Raw genomic sequence first — 15001 nt, 5'->3', positions numbered from 1 at the left:
GACAGGGTGACGTGGTGACAGGGTGACGTGGTGATAGGGTGACGTGGTGATAGGGTGACGTGGTGACAGGGTGACGTGGTGACACGGTGACGTGGTGACAGGGTGACGTGGTGATAGGGTGACGTGGTGACAGGGTGACGTGGTGACACGGTGACGTGGTGACAGGGTGACGTGGTGACAGGGTGACGTGATAGGGTGACGTGGTGACAGGGTGACGTGGTGACAGGGTGACGTGGTGATAGGGTGACGTGGTGATAGGGTGACGTGGTGACACGGTGACGTGGTGATAGGGTGACGTGGTGACACGGTGACGTGGTGACAGGGTGACGTGGTGACACGGTGACGTGGTGACAGGGTGACGTGGTGACAGGGTGACGTGGTGACAGGGTGACGTGGTGACAGGGTGACGTGGTGATAGGGTGACGTGGTGACAGGGTGACGTGGTCGGTCGGCCGTGGCGTCTCGGCGTTGTTGGTGAGAATCGGCCTGCGGGGAGTTTTCCAGGCAGCAGATGAAATGTGTGCGACTGTTTGATCCTTCGGCTGTTCGGAGGTGACGGAGCAGACAAACTGCACACAAGAGACCTTCTGGTTGTTTTTTCTGATGAACTACTGCAGCGTGTAATTTCACCACCGTCAGTGGAGGAGTTTTATAAAGACAGGTTTAGATTCTGGAGTCAGATACAGACATTATTTGGTCATACATTTTTTGCTGTGATTTTGCCGAACATACACAGACTATGATTGGTCACTGACCATTTTTAATACTAGGATGGTATTTTAACTTGGGAATCGACCCGCTTTTGGAGCCTCTAGTGGTCATTTGATGAACTGCAGTTTTTCCCACAAAAGTATTGGCTTCATTTTTCTCAAAAGCTGCTGCTTAGTGACACTTTATAGCTTTAACAACATTGAAATGAGCTACACAGGCGCTTCAGCGCACCCTGCTGGTGATATGTGGTTATATTTACCGTCAAATGGCTTTTTAAATCAACTTAAAAAAAACGTGTTTGAGATTCAGTAAAAATGAAACGGCTGCTGATATTTTTACAGTAAAGCTTTTTTACGTGTGCGTAGTGATATAACTGCTTGATGTGACGACTTCCACAGCTGCGAGGAAGACACACGAATCAGCCGATATTTAATTAAAAACCAATATTAGCACATGCACACATCTGTAACTGCCAGTGGTTGAGGGTTCGTCCTCTGGACCTCTCTCACATACAAACTCACTGCTACAGTCTCTCAGGCATTACATAACATCAGCCCTTTAATAAAAACATCCACTGCTGGGACTGGAGTCTGTAACGGCCTGTAAGCACCGCAACACAATAGAAATGTTCTGGCCTCTAAAGAGATGCTGCACCACGGGGACTGAGGATGGAGCAGTTTCAGAGGAAGCTTCTTTTTCTTTTCTTTTTTATTGCACAGAGAAGTTAACGTCTGCTGAGAGGAAGTTTTTGAGGAAAACAGCTGAGTTTGTCGGTCATGTTAAAGTGTTTCTGACACCGGACGTTTGATTGAGCTGAATTTGAATACAAGCTGCTTGTTAAAATGCTGCAGAGGGATTTTGTTTGTTCTTCAACACTCTTGAGAAGTGTTTGGCTGTTTTTGGGCGCCTGAAGTCAAAATGTAAGACTTTTTTCCTCCCCTCTTCCCCCCTCCCCTCCTCAGACTACACCTACTTCTACAAGGGGAAGGACTACTGGAAGTTCGACAACCAGAAGCTGACGGTGGAGCCCGGATATCCCAAATCCATCCTGCGCGACTGGATGGGCTGCGATCAGTCCGACATGGAGCGGTCCGACGGCAACGGTAACCGCGGTGACCGGCAGCTGCCCCTCGACGACGTGGACATCATGGTGACGATCAACGACGTCCCCACGACGGTAAACGCCATCGCCGTGGTGATCCCCTGCATCCTGTCGCTGTGCATCCTGGTGCTGGTCTACACCATCTTTCAGTTCAAGAACAAAGGCGTGCAGCAGAACACCATCACACAGCAATACTACAAATACCCGGTTCAGGAGTGGGTATGACAGGCAACTCGCTCTGTAGAGGTCAGAGGTCGTGGATCAAACGGGGTTCAAGCTGTCGTTATTTGTTAGCTATCTGATGTTGGCTGATGGCCAAAAACGCTAGCAGGGAACAAACCAGAAACAAACGCTGAAAGACGCTAACTGTGCTAGCTAGTTGTAGAAGACGAGCGCTGGAGAAACTCTGCAGGAGTAGATTTAGACTCAGAGTGTTTGTGAGTGTCTTATGACACGTTTCAATGTTTAAGGACTCTTCAAAAAAAACAAAAAAACAACCTGAAAAACAGATTTTCTCTCATCGTCCGCGGCTGCTTTCACAAGTACGAAGAAATCTAACGAGGGAAAGTGAACTTGGACTTTTTCTTCTGGACCTCCGACAACACAACACTCAGTGGAAAGTACAACACCAAGAAGAGGCACGACCTCCGAGTTTGTTCTCACGATAACTTGTGAACTATTTCAGCTCTGAAATCTACAGAAAAAAAAAAAAAAGAAAGTTTAAAAATATCAAACTTGAAGATAAAACAGGTAGAAAGGCCATAAAGAGAAAACACGGATCTCTGATCAACGACTTCACCGACGTTCCTTTATTCTGAGTTGTGTAGAAATGTAAAGCTGTCAGAGGACCTTTTCTCTCTCGTCTCACCGTTCAAAACAAAACACGCTCATCACATCGGCCGTCGGCATAAAACGCAAACGCATCCGTGGATTCACAGCGAGCGATGTGTTTCTGGGTTCGGGGGTTTTGGGGACGTAGAATCGTGAGTCGTCGGCGTAAAGTGACAGAATAGATTAACGACAGCCACCGCGGGCCGCCATCTTCAAACTGTGGACTTACTACTTCAAAATAAAAGTAAAAATCGTTTACTTTTACTCAAATTTCTTGCTTCTAAAAAAAGAGGAATCTGGAGTTCGACGTGTTTCCTCGATGACCGTCGTTTAGAGACCGTTTTGAATCCGAAAAAACAAAATATTAAGTTGAGTATTTGCATTTTACTTGAACGTTGTTTATTTCCTGGCCTGTAGCAGTGGGACCAACCACAACAAAGTGCTCATATTTATTTTGCTTTGAATCACATTTCATTCCTGCGACATTTTTACCAGCTGCTGAATTTCTTGTAAGCAATAAATATAAAAAAAAAAAAGAAAAATGAAATCAGACTTGAAAGTAGAAGTTTACAGAAAAGTGCTTTTCTTGTGTTGTAATTGTTGTAAAACTCTGAAATTATTTACTGTCATATCAACAAAAACACAAGTTTCACCCAGATTATACACCAGTCAACATATTTTTCATGTCCTAAATGTTCATGGAGATATTTGAGGTCATTTATCTGAGTCGGGTAATCTGAGCGTCCTCGTGGCTCCGGGATGTTTTCATGAGGAGATACTGAACAGCTGCTGAGGAGGTGAAACCACAATCTGCTCCTCCGCCAGGAGCGAGAGTCCGTTTCCCTCGTCGTGTTTTCTGTTGCTTCTCCTCAGCCGTATAGAAATGGAGTTTCTGGGACACTCAGTGACTGAAACAGGAAGTAAAAGGGGCATCGCCGTGGAGACGGAGTGTGTATTAGTATGCCGGCCGCGGCGCGGCGACATCGACCGAGTTTAATGAGCTGCTTCTGTTCCCGGAGCTCTAATAGAGCCGCTCGGCCTCCACGTCCCTCGCTGTGATTCTCCGCGTCCGTCTGGCCTCTCGTCCAATCGCGTGCTCGGGATCGACGTCCGTCTGTCGAGCGGCCGACGTCCGTCTGTCGAGCGGCCGACGTCCGTCTGTCGAGCGGCTGACGTCCGTCTGTCGAGCGGCGGACGTCCCTCGCTGTGATTTACTGATGGTTTTGTTGTTGGAGCGTCCGATCGGTGCCGACGTTTGTCTCCGGCTCTGAACCGTCAGCGTTTCAATCCTCGAAGGCTTTTAAACGTCTCTCTGTTCAACGGGAACACGCGATGCGTTCAGGGACCGATCTTCGTTGCGGGATTGATTTAGAGCTCGTTTTATATTTCCGAGACGACACGCAGAGGTTTTATATCATCTCGTGGTCTTCGAGATGTCAGCGAGGAGGATTTGTATTTGATTCAGATTTGTTGGGACAGATTGAAGGTTTTGTGGTCGACTCATTTTCATCTCAGAGCGTCAAATACTGACGACTCGTCGATTCCTGCACCAAAACCACCAGCTGAGGTTTCTGAGAGGAGCGCGGTTTGGTTTAAAATAAGAACGTTACTTACGTTGGTTAATCGTGATTTGAATTATGTGCGAGTCTGGACCCCATCTTTCTGCTCCGTCACCTGACTTCCTGTTTCTGCTCCGTCACCTGACTTCCTGTTTCTGCTCTGTCACCTGACTTCCTGTTTCTGCTCCGTCACCTGACTTCCTGTTTCAGATTTGGTAATAACGGCGCCGACACCTCATGCGTCTCCGTGGCTTCGACCAAACAGCAGTTTTATCTGACGGTCCGAGAACGGAACGAGAACGAAACGAGAACGAGAACGAGAACGAGAACGAAACGAGAACGAGAACGAAACGAGAACGGAACGAGAACGAAACGAGAACAAAACGAGAACGAGAACGAGAACGAGAACGAGCCGCTTCGGTGAATACGAGCGAGTTTTCCCGACTGGATGTCGTTTGAATGTTTTTTTGCGAAGCGGCTCAGAGAGATGTGATTGGCGGTCACGTGAGACTCTGAAGCAGCTTCGTTTATTATTTATGAAACGTGCACGCGGCTCATTTAATGAACTTCCTGACGTGACTCACGGCGGTTCAGTCGGAGGCCGCCGAGCTTCCCGGAGCGTTTCTGGAGTCTCCGACTGAGTCAGCGTTTATCCTCCCGGGGAACGTTCAGAGGCCTTTTTCTTGAAACCATCTCTGTGTTTATTGTTCCTGAGCCCGTCCCCCCCCCCCCCCCCCGTCCCGTCCCGTCCCCCCCCCCCCCGTCCCGTCCCGTCCCGTCTCGTTCTCCGTCCTGCAGTAATTGAACGTGTTCTCGTCGCTGTCGGCAGCATTCAGCAGGAATCGATGGCGTTCGATGTCCCGCGGTGATGTTTTGCCTCGTAGGCGGTGGGAAGAGAAATAAACACATATTTGAAGAACAAGACGCTGAACTTCAGGCCTCCGAAGGAAATCACCTCCTCCTCTTTCTCTTTGTGTTTTAGATTAAACTTCAATTTAAAGGGAGTTTTTCAAGGTCACGTCCATCGTTTATGAATTAATCTGCTGCTCATTTATTTAGAAAGTAAATCAGAGGATCGCGATATTTTCAAACCCGTCGTTTAAGGCAAAAGAAGTTGCAGAAAACAGTCGAAGGATTAATTTCCGGCTCATTATTTACAGTATTGAGTTTTTAATTTGAAGCTCGATACGGAAAATCGAGTCCGAAATGTTTGAGATATTAATTTCACAATGGAGTTAAATCACTTTGTCATCAAGCTGTTTGTTGCTGATTCACTTTAAGCTGCTTAATAATCTGCAAGAGTTACAGAAACTCTGCAGATGTTGACAGGAAATTGGAATTTGCTTGTTTGTCCTTTATTTAGTTTTTGTGTCTGGAAAAACGCATTCTGACCAACGCTGGAGGTTTTCAGGTCGCAGGTGTGACGCCGGCAGGTTTAAGGTTTGGAAACAGAAAAAACAGACGATGGGAGGACAGAAGTTTCCAGTCGGCTTCAACACATCCACATGTAAGAAGAAGAAGAAGAAGAAGAAGAAGAAGAATAAGAATAAGAAGAATAAGAAGAATAATAAGAATAATCTCCTCCCTCATTGTTCTCGGTGCTCATTTAACAATCAGTTCTTACTAATGTCAGCGTTGCGTTCAGGTACCTGCTGCAGGTGTTCCAGGTGTTCCAGGTAGATTCCACCTCCCTTCATCTCCCCACCATGTTGGCAGGTCGCTGCCCTGATGCCCTTCAGGATTAAGTGCCTTGCTCCAGGGCACCTCAGCAGCAGCCGGATGTTCACGTTCAGAGAATCTTCTCGTGCTGATTGGTCGCTTGATTTGTTGGTTTGTTTGGCTTCTTTCAGGCTGATGTTGTTTTGATGGTGAAGTCTTCATCAAACTGTGATTTAAAGGCAGTTTAACTTCAGACTACATCAGATGACATCCACGTACGGAAGCTAAGCTAGGCTAGTTAGCTCAGCTCATTAGCTTTCAAAAGGATTCGTTTTATTACTTTTCTTTCTGCAGTATAATTTAAGATTTCGCCTTCATCTTACTTTATGAGGTTTAACAAACTGTGATGAGCCTCAAAATGTATTTTTAAATTGTATTAAACGGGGAAAAGTTGGTAAATTAGATTTAGCTAAATCCAGTTCACTAGCTAATCTTAACTAGCTGGAATCTCTCCGTTAGACTTTTACCTGCTTTGATTTTCTAAATATATTCCAGATATTTTTGGTGTAAAACCTTTAAAAAGACGTCTTATTCTGGTCTTAATTACTTTTTGACCATTTTTAATCAGATCATTTTGTTGGCGGCTTCGTATCGACTCGTATTTAGTGTCGAAAGTGTCTTTGTGAAACCTTCCTCGTTCTGACATCATCATCGTCATCATCATCATCATCATCATCAGGGTTCGTCAGAAAGATCAAAAGGTTTTTATCAGTTAAGCAGCGAGTTGGTCGTGTCGAGCTGCCCGAAGCACCGAAGAGACGCCGACTTCTTCGATTTTAAAACACTTTCACGTCGTGTTTTATCTGAAAATAGAAATCGGACCAGACGAGTTTAAATCCCGTTTGGTCTCTTTAACTCTCCGGAAGAAAAGTCTGAATCTGTTTATATTTACTGAGATTTACAGCAGAAGAGCAGTTTACAGAGTTTCAGCTGATGTCTGTTTGTAGAAAAAGAACGAAAGGCGACTTGAAGAAAACATGCTGTGGAGATTACATTGTTCATTTTACACATAAGAACACACAAAGACAAAATATATGTACATGAGATTTTTACAGTTCGTGCTGTTCGCAGCTCTTCACTTTAAAAAAAGGTCTTTCTCCGGTTCTGTTCTCGTCTCGGAGGGAAAAAAGGGTCCTCTGGAAAATTTGCCTCTTTTTCTTGGATATCGTGAGCAGACGTGGAACAAACTGGCGCCGAGCCGAACTTCGTTCACGCCGCCGTCGTTGGATTTGTCTCGTCACGTTCCTCCTCTTCATCACTTTAACTGTGCGTCCGTCACGGGAGGAACTCGAGGAACTCGAGGAACTCGAGGAACCGGAAGACGAGTTCCCATCAACCTCAGAAAAAATATATTACAAAAAAGAAATGAGTCCAGTTTGCTGGCGTTTGGAAGAGAGCTCGGCGTCACTCAGTCCGGTCTGATGATGTTCTGGTGGCTTCGGACAACAGTGAGTTGCCTTCAAAGGTTGACTTGGTTATCGGACATCGCCACTCCCAAACAGGAGCTGGAGCTTCATACGTAATAAACATCACGACACCAAACATCTCCAGGAGGCAGGAACACTATTTTACAGGCCTCTTAGTTTCCTGATCATTTCAGTTTTCAGATTATGTTTATTAAATTAATTTAAAAAGAATTATGTGAAAGATAAAACAAAAAGCAAAAAAGAAAAGTTTAACTTTTGTTAAATTTGATTTAAAAGTCATCAGAGGATCTTTCACATGAATTACATGTATGAAACTGTTTCACCAATTTTAGGTGACATTTAAAAACACACAAAAAAGTAAATGAATATATATATCTATATATATATCTATATATAGATATATATATAGTGAGTTAATCCGGCCCTGAGCAACAAATTATAAAAGAACATTTATTTTGGTTTAAATCATGTTTCCCGTCTATAAAACATTTGCTGTTCTTTTCTCTGGAAATCAATAAATGAGCTGATGAGGAGACGGACGACGACATCAGAAACATCCTGAAACAGGAAGTTGTCAACAGTCCAGCATACGAAATGTTATTATTTGAAAATGAATCAAATTACTTTTATTAAAACTTCTATTCTTTCTATTTATATTGTGCTGACATGATGCATTTTTCATTTTCATCTTGACTCAAAAGTCTGAATAAAAAACAAAGAATTGTGGGCCTGTAAAATAAAAGACCTGCCGTTAATGTTTCAGGAGCTGCTTCCTCCTCCATGAATGTCATCAACGTGAAAAGTAACTTCTTTCATAAAAGTCTTTAAATTTCACCTGTTTCACGTTTAAGAGTCTCTAAACTCGTTTTTACCTCCACAAACAGTTTCGTAACGAAACAGCAAACTTTCCAAGACTCGAGTTTGGGGAGTGGCTTCCCAAATTTGGGGAATGGCTTCATGAATTTGGGGAGTGGCTTCAAAAGTTTGGGGAGTGGCTTCAAAAGTTTGGGGAGTGGCCTGACGTGGCTGAGTCTTCCTTTAACTTGCCTGTTGTTGCCTTTAGTTTCTAACGTTCTCTTTTCTTAAAAAAAAAATATGTAGGAGAATAAAAACATATCAAATGTAGTCTGACAGACTTTTTGAAGATATACTGAAGTTCTTTGGATTTTATCACAGCTACAACTATGACTACTTGTAGGGAGATTTTATCAGAAATAGCTTTAAGAGAGATTTGATTCTGTTAGTTTTTACTTGTAAAGAAAAATAAATTTTCTGTAAATACCGTATGATTATTATTTTTTCTTTGTTTGGTTTTGGGTTTTTTGACTAAATGGGTTGATTATAAAATCAAAATGAAAAAAATCTGCTCACTTCTTTACATGCAGAATGAAGCACCGTCTTGTTTTTATCATGCCGGAGATCCGCTCATGTAAATAGAACAAACCAACAAAAGCTTTGGAACAGTTTTCTATTTTCATTTCTCTTATTTAAGATAATCATCTTTTTGCACATAACGTTCGACCATTTTTATGACGATGCTTACGTCGGATAGGCATGTTTACGTTAATTACTTGAGACGATTTATCAATAATGAAGTTTTATTTCTAAGGAGACAAAGTTTTATTATTTAAAATGACTGGAAACAGATCTCTTTTTTTTATTATTCTATGTTTGGTTTGGTTTTACTGTCCCACACCAATTATATACCAATAACACCAACATGTTCTGTTAACGATGAAATGTCAATAAAAGTGAAAACTTCATTGTCTGAGATGTTCGTGGATTATTTGTTTTCCTCTTCATCATGTGGACGCCGGCCAGATTCACTTCGGTCGGTGGGAAGTTCAGTATTTTAAATTAAAGCTGATGTGAGCAAGCTATCGTTTATTAAAAGAACGTTTTTCTGCTAACTGCTCGTTTTTCTTTCTCGCGCTGCATAAAGGATGTTTTCATCAAACTTTGGATGTTTTTCTGTTGAACTTTCTGCTGTTTTATTACTTTTTAATCTCCGTGTTGAACATCTGAAAACCTCCTGCACAAAAAAGGGATTTTTTTATTTATTATTTATTTTTTTTATTTTTTTTTAAATTTTCCCATTTCAGGATTTCACTGAATTTTTTTTTGATCCGAGTTGTTTGATTTTTATAAAAAGGTTTTCTCAAAAACCGCAAACTTTTTTTTGCTGTAAAATTTGGTTAAAAAGATTTGTGCTTTTTTTTCTGTAATTATTGTGACTGCAAGATGGTGATTTCCTGGAAGGAAGTGATTGTTCTTCCTGCTAAAAAACAAACTTTGCAGCAGTTGATGTGTTCGCGTGCTTTTTTAGCATCGTGTGTAAAATAAGTGTAAATTGCTGAAACTGATCTCTATCTGTAGTTGTGGGTGGATTTCTGCAGGTTTGAGAGCGTCTGCAGCGTCCTGAGCTGCATGAATCCACCAGATGTGCATCATAAATCTGCCTCGTGGTGATTTGCTGAACGGCTCCTTCAGGGGTGGAAAGTTCCTCCTCTGCTGATGTGCAAGATGTTCAGCCAGCTGCTCGGTGACGTCGAATACCGTCAGACACACCGAACATTCAAACCCTCTTTAACCTTCAGTCCGTCCGACCTTCATCAGAGATCTTAATGTTTCACAGGAGCTTTTAATGAGAAATTAGTATTATTAGTCTTTTCAAGTCAAATCTCTAAACTTTAAACGAAGAGAAACACGTCTTTCCTTTTATTTGGACTTTATTGGCAGAAGAAGGAACACAAACATCTTCACCTTCAGGAATCTGGAGCCTTCGACCCACAACTCACTTCTTAGTCTGAGTTCTGACTTCAGTCCAGTTCAGAGACCAGTTCAGTACCAGTTGGTGCACGAGATCATGAAACGCATGTCATCCACCTTCCTGTTTCCCATCATGCACTGGGGCAGCTCTGCGGCTGCTGCTGTGGGAGAAAGGTACGTTTCTGACGTGCATTTTCAGATCAGTGACTGATGAAGTCAAAGATGAAGTAAGTCGTGATTTGGTGTTGAATCAAATAAAAGTGAATTTCTTTAGGTTTAAACTGAACGTGAGCGTCTACCTTCAGCCGTCCAGACGTCGGTGCGGTCGGACTCCTGATGCGTTTCGGTTTCCTCTCGTCTCTCGGCCTCCTCGGCGCTCTGACTTCCTCCCATCATCCGTCATCGACAGGAAGTCTCACCTGGAAACAACACAGGTACACACCAACACATCCGTCATCGACAGGAAGTCTCACCTGGAAACAACACAGGTACACACCAACACATCCGTCATCTGTCGGCGTCTTCAGAAGGTCGTTGAAGGTCGTCGTTGCTCTTATAATACAGATTTATTCATTTTATTTCATTGAATCTATAACTGATACGTTAAAGAGTGCGTTTCTGTGTTTTTTTGTGTCACATGGTTTTAAACTAAATCTATTTGCGTTGATTAAAGATAATTTAATCAGGTGACATTTTAATGTTATAATCTGAATCGGAGCTGCTGGACTCTTATTTGTCGGGACACGCAGACAAATAAACCCTCCTGGTCGTGTAATTTCCCAGCATGCATTACAGAGCGCCAGGAAGCTTTCACATCTCGCAGCGATCGTGTTTAGATGATCTCATCAGCTGCGTCCGCCCGACTGATTGTGTTGCGTTTGATTGGATCGGCGTCCCGGACGGATTACAGATGTCTGAGCTGATCATCAGGAGAAGCCGAGATGCCGCCGGTCCTCTTCGTCTCTAACGAAGTCTCCTCGTCTTTGTCCAGCCGCCGTCTCATTTCACCTCCTCACGTCAACGTCTTCATTCATTTTCAGATGGACCTCCAGAAAACTAATAAGAAGGAGTGACTTTAGCTAACAACACCGAGATAACTGATGGACACATTTTATTCACTTTGGATTTGATGAGAGAAGATGAATGGGAGTCTATGGAGCCGGAGGCTTTTTGGAGCCGACCTCTAGAGGCACTCGCTGGTATTGCAGCTGAAGACACTTCTGGATCAGAACCATTTTACAGACCTGAAGATACGAACTCTTTTAGAAACAGTTTGTGTTCTCGGTTTAGACGTTGGAAGACAACATCGCCACCATCAGGTCAAAAAGGAAAAAACATTAAAACTACAATCATCTAATTGATTAATTGATTTATTGTTACAATTTCTACTGCTGAATATTTTCACGGCCCCGACTGATTTACTGAATCTACAAACGAGGCTGCTGGAGGGAAAGAAAGGGACGAACCTCCTGGCAGCAGATGTGACGGCGGCCGGCCGAAGTGCGAAGCAGTGAACTGTGATCATTTTCACGTTAAAAGTAGATTATGAGCTGGAGCTCTGGTCCCGACCCAAATATAACATCAGAGGGAAGTTCTGCTGGACGAGCATCAAAACACGACCACAGCTGAGAGCAGCGAGGACGCAGACGAGATGAAATAAGAAGCAGTTGGAGGGATTTTATGGATAAAACAGTGAAAAAGCTGCTGCATGTTGAGTTTTTAGAGAATCTGAAGGTTGAACTCTTTTTTCTTTGGTTTCTAAAGATTCTCAATTTATTTCAGATTGTTTTGAGAACTTCGCCTGTTTCTGCATCTTCATTAAATTTTCGTCTTTAATCTTTTGTTTCATCTTTGCTAAAGAAACGGTGTCTACCGTCACCTCACCAGCGCCCCCTACAGGCAGCGGTGAAAGGTTTCGTACATCACTGCCGGTAGTTTTAATTCACTGACTGTTGGTGACGTTTACCAACAGCTCAGTGTCATATTAACATTTATAACCTGACAAATAGTCAAACTAAATGAAGGCTTGCATGGATGATGAATCAGAAAAACGTAGTTTCTGAATAGTTCAGAGGATGAAGTCACTGGAGGATTCTCGCTGATGAATTTAAGACCTGAAAGACGAACAAAGTGCCTCATCGAAGGAGGATTTTCTAAAATCTGGCCACCTGAACGTTGTCCTTATTTATGACTTATAACTAATCGATAAATGATTTGATGAATCCTTTAATTTCAGAGTATTGACCCGGTTCTAAATGTGAGACAGCAGATGCACATGTTCCATTCATGAAGCCTCTCCTCCCTCCAGCTGTCTGAGCAGCAGATCCCAGACACACTAAATATAGACCTTCCTCACATATTGTTTAGTTTTGACTCCTCCTCTTCATCGCTGCTGCTTCTTCACTTAAAAAAACAAAAACAAAACACAATTCTGCTCATCCAGTCACAAAACCTGGATGATCGATGATCACCTTTTATTGGTGGACGGATGCTACGTCAGGTTGGTAGTTCGATTCCTGCTGAGTACAACTCAACATACAGCTGGCTGCAGGACTTCAACCACAAACACACACAAGAAAACAAAGACACAAAACAACAACAAAACAACAACAAAGACACGAACATGTGAGAAAGTCAGTTTTTCTCTCCTCCAGCAGAGAAACACTTTGACATGAACTCGTTCACCCACCAGGAAATAATTAAGATAAATAATGTCCCAGCAGCACATTAATTAGTTGATCTGCGTTTCTGATTCGACTCCAGCGACAGTGAGTTCCTCCTCATGAACAAAATATAATACAAACAAATTATACAGAAATGATGTTTTCAGCCTCTTAAAGATGAATATTTTAGACTTTTATTTGTCAGTATGCTGAATATTGTTGAATGTTGAGACAAAAGGTTCCTGTTCACACAGACATGTGAAAAGCATTTCAAGATTAGAATCTGCTTTTTTTATTTTTTGTTTTACATTTTACTGACAAAAAAAATACCGATTAATCCTAAATGACAAATATAAAGTCTTTTATACGTGTATTTTTTTTTTTTTTTTTTTTTAGATAAATTTGATCCAAACACATCTTTTATCTATTTTAATCTAATTAAAGATTATTACGCCGTTATAATGTTGTCAGGTGTGTTCAGAGCTTCTTATGATCTGTGACATGTTGACTGACATGTTGACTGACATGTTGACAGCACTCAGAGCTCCGCCTACACACACACACACACACACACACACACACACACACACACACACACACACACAGGAGCGGAGCTGTGAGCCGCTGTGGGAACACAAATTAATTTTATCCCACCTAATCGACCCCCTCGCAGCCCGCGAGACTCGTCCGTGTCCCGTCGCCGCCGGTTCCGATTAGTTTGCGGTGTTTCCAGGCAGTTTCCCGAGCGACGCGTCGGCGGAGCGGAGCGCTGCAGAGATCCTGCCGGCGGACAGGAGGGATCACTCCGCGTGAAATAAGCAGACGGAGCACGTCACGATTCCCTGAATTTGGATTACTGCTTTGTTCAAATGGAGCACGTGGTTACAACACGGGAAGTCGTGTGAACCATATGCTTTGGCCTTCAAGTGGTTGAGTCGTAAAAATGACCGTTGCTAGGCAACAACAACACGGACGGCGTCTAGAAGCCACCGAGGCTAACGGCGGGGTAACGTAATGCAGGAAATACAAAGACACAGAAGGAAAAGATCAACATGTTCCTCAGACGCGGGCTGTTATCTAAGTCACAAAGACAAACTCTGCGTGACTAAAATTACAATATATTAGCTGAACATCCAACCAAACATGAACTTCCATGACCTCTGACCTTTCCGTAAACATCAGTAAACAACGTCACAACGTGAACTCCAGGCTGATAGAAAATCTTTAGCGCCTACGTCGTGAACACCAGCAGAGGGCGCCGTTCATACGGACTCTTCTCCTGTTCAGTGAATACGACAACACTTGAACGCAGGATGTGATCACCTGTACGGGCCTGAAACGTGAAGCCTATTATAAGTGTCTAGAAGTGCAATAACACTGAAACAATTTGATTATTCACAATATAAAAGACAAAAATCTACACTTGTGAAACATCATGTTGCTCTAAAATGTTCTAATTTAAGTTCACTGGGAGGATTTCTGCAGGAAAAGCAGGTGTTGAACGTGAAGTGCACAAAAATAAAGGTAGGAGTGATACCTCTCGCTTTTCGAGGCTGCTCTCTGTCTGCTCCTCCCCCTCCCCAACCTGCTGCAGCGACGTCACACAGGTGGCGAGCTAATGGAAGTGTCAACAAACAAGACGTCACGGCAGGAGGCCGCCGTGATTGGCCGAGAGCTGCGACCCCGGTGCGACACGAGGACAGAGGAGGAGGACGGTGGTTGCTATGCAGGTCGTTGAGGAGGGAAGAAGGAAAAAAAAGTTGTTTCCTTTTTCAGGGCTCGTGCACGCGGACATGCACGCGCACACATACACACTGAGCATTTGAGGTAAAATCATGAGTGGATGTGAGGCAGCACAAACATTAATGATGGAGGAAAAAACAATTATATCAAATAATCAATCAATCAATTTACAGTGGAACTGATCAAAAGTTTTTGACATAAAAAATCATTACTATGCTGGAAAATGCAGGAATAATAAAAAATTAAAAAAAATTAAAAAAATTAAAAAAAATTAAGGCAATAAAAGAGAATTAAAACGTTTAAAAAAATATTAATCCAATAATCAAGGTTTTATAAGTGAAATTAAATAATACGATATTTACATTTAAGCAGCTCAGGGTTTTTTTGTAAATCTTTTCTTATGCCAAACATTTTCATTGCATTATTTTAGATTTTTTTTTTTTTATAACCTTAAGGGCTATTAGATCAGTAATACAT

General features: G+C 42.7%; 1 protein-coding gene and 1 long non-coding RNA gene across 3 annotated transcripts in view; one reads left to right on the top strand and one right to left on the bottom strand.

Moving 5' to 3' along the window:
• The window catches only part of mmp24 (matrix metallopeptidase 24), a 51446-nt gene extending 42334 nt beyond the window's left edge, over positions 1-9112 (top strand). Inside the window, exon 10 of the mRNA XM_069169702.1 lies at positions 1674-9112. Coding sequence (XP_069025803.1) covers positions 1674-2038 — 365 coding nt within the window. The 3' untranslated portion in view covers positions 2039-9112. The remainder of the gene's footprint in view (positions 1-1673) is intronic.
• Positions 9113-10046: 934 nt separating this feature from the next.
• Positions 10047-13572, bottom strand: LOC138210518 (uncharacterized). 2 transcript variants are annotated; one of them, XR_011179262.1, is made up of 5 exons: positions 13436-13572; positions 12590-12671; positions 11027-11174; positions 10418-10537; positions 10047-10279 (listed from the first exon to the last, which is right to left on the bottom strand). It is a non-coding gene; the product is annotated as an uncharacterized lncRNA (long non-coding RNA). The 2 variants fall into 2 exon arrangements; XR_011179261.1 differs by lacking the exon at positions 11027-11174.
• Between the last annotated feature and the right edge of the window lie 1429 nt (positions 13573-15001).

Source organism: Embiotoca jacksoni, unplaced genomic scaffold, assembly GCF_022577435.1.
Source record: "Embiotoca jacksoni isolate LCO1_2020_lvr unplaced genomic scaffold, fEmbJac1.0.p SCAF_46, whole genome shotgun sequence".
Taxonomy (NCBI): Eukaryota; Metazoa; Chordata; class Actinopteri; family Embiotocidae; genus Embiotoca; species Embiotoca jacksoni.
This window is presented reverse-complemented; position numbering and strand designations above follow the sequence as displayed.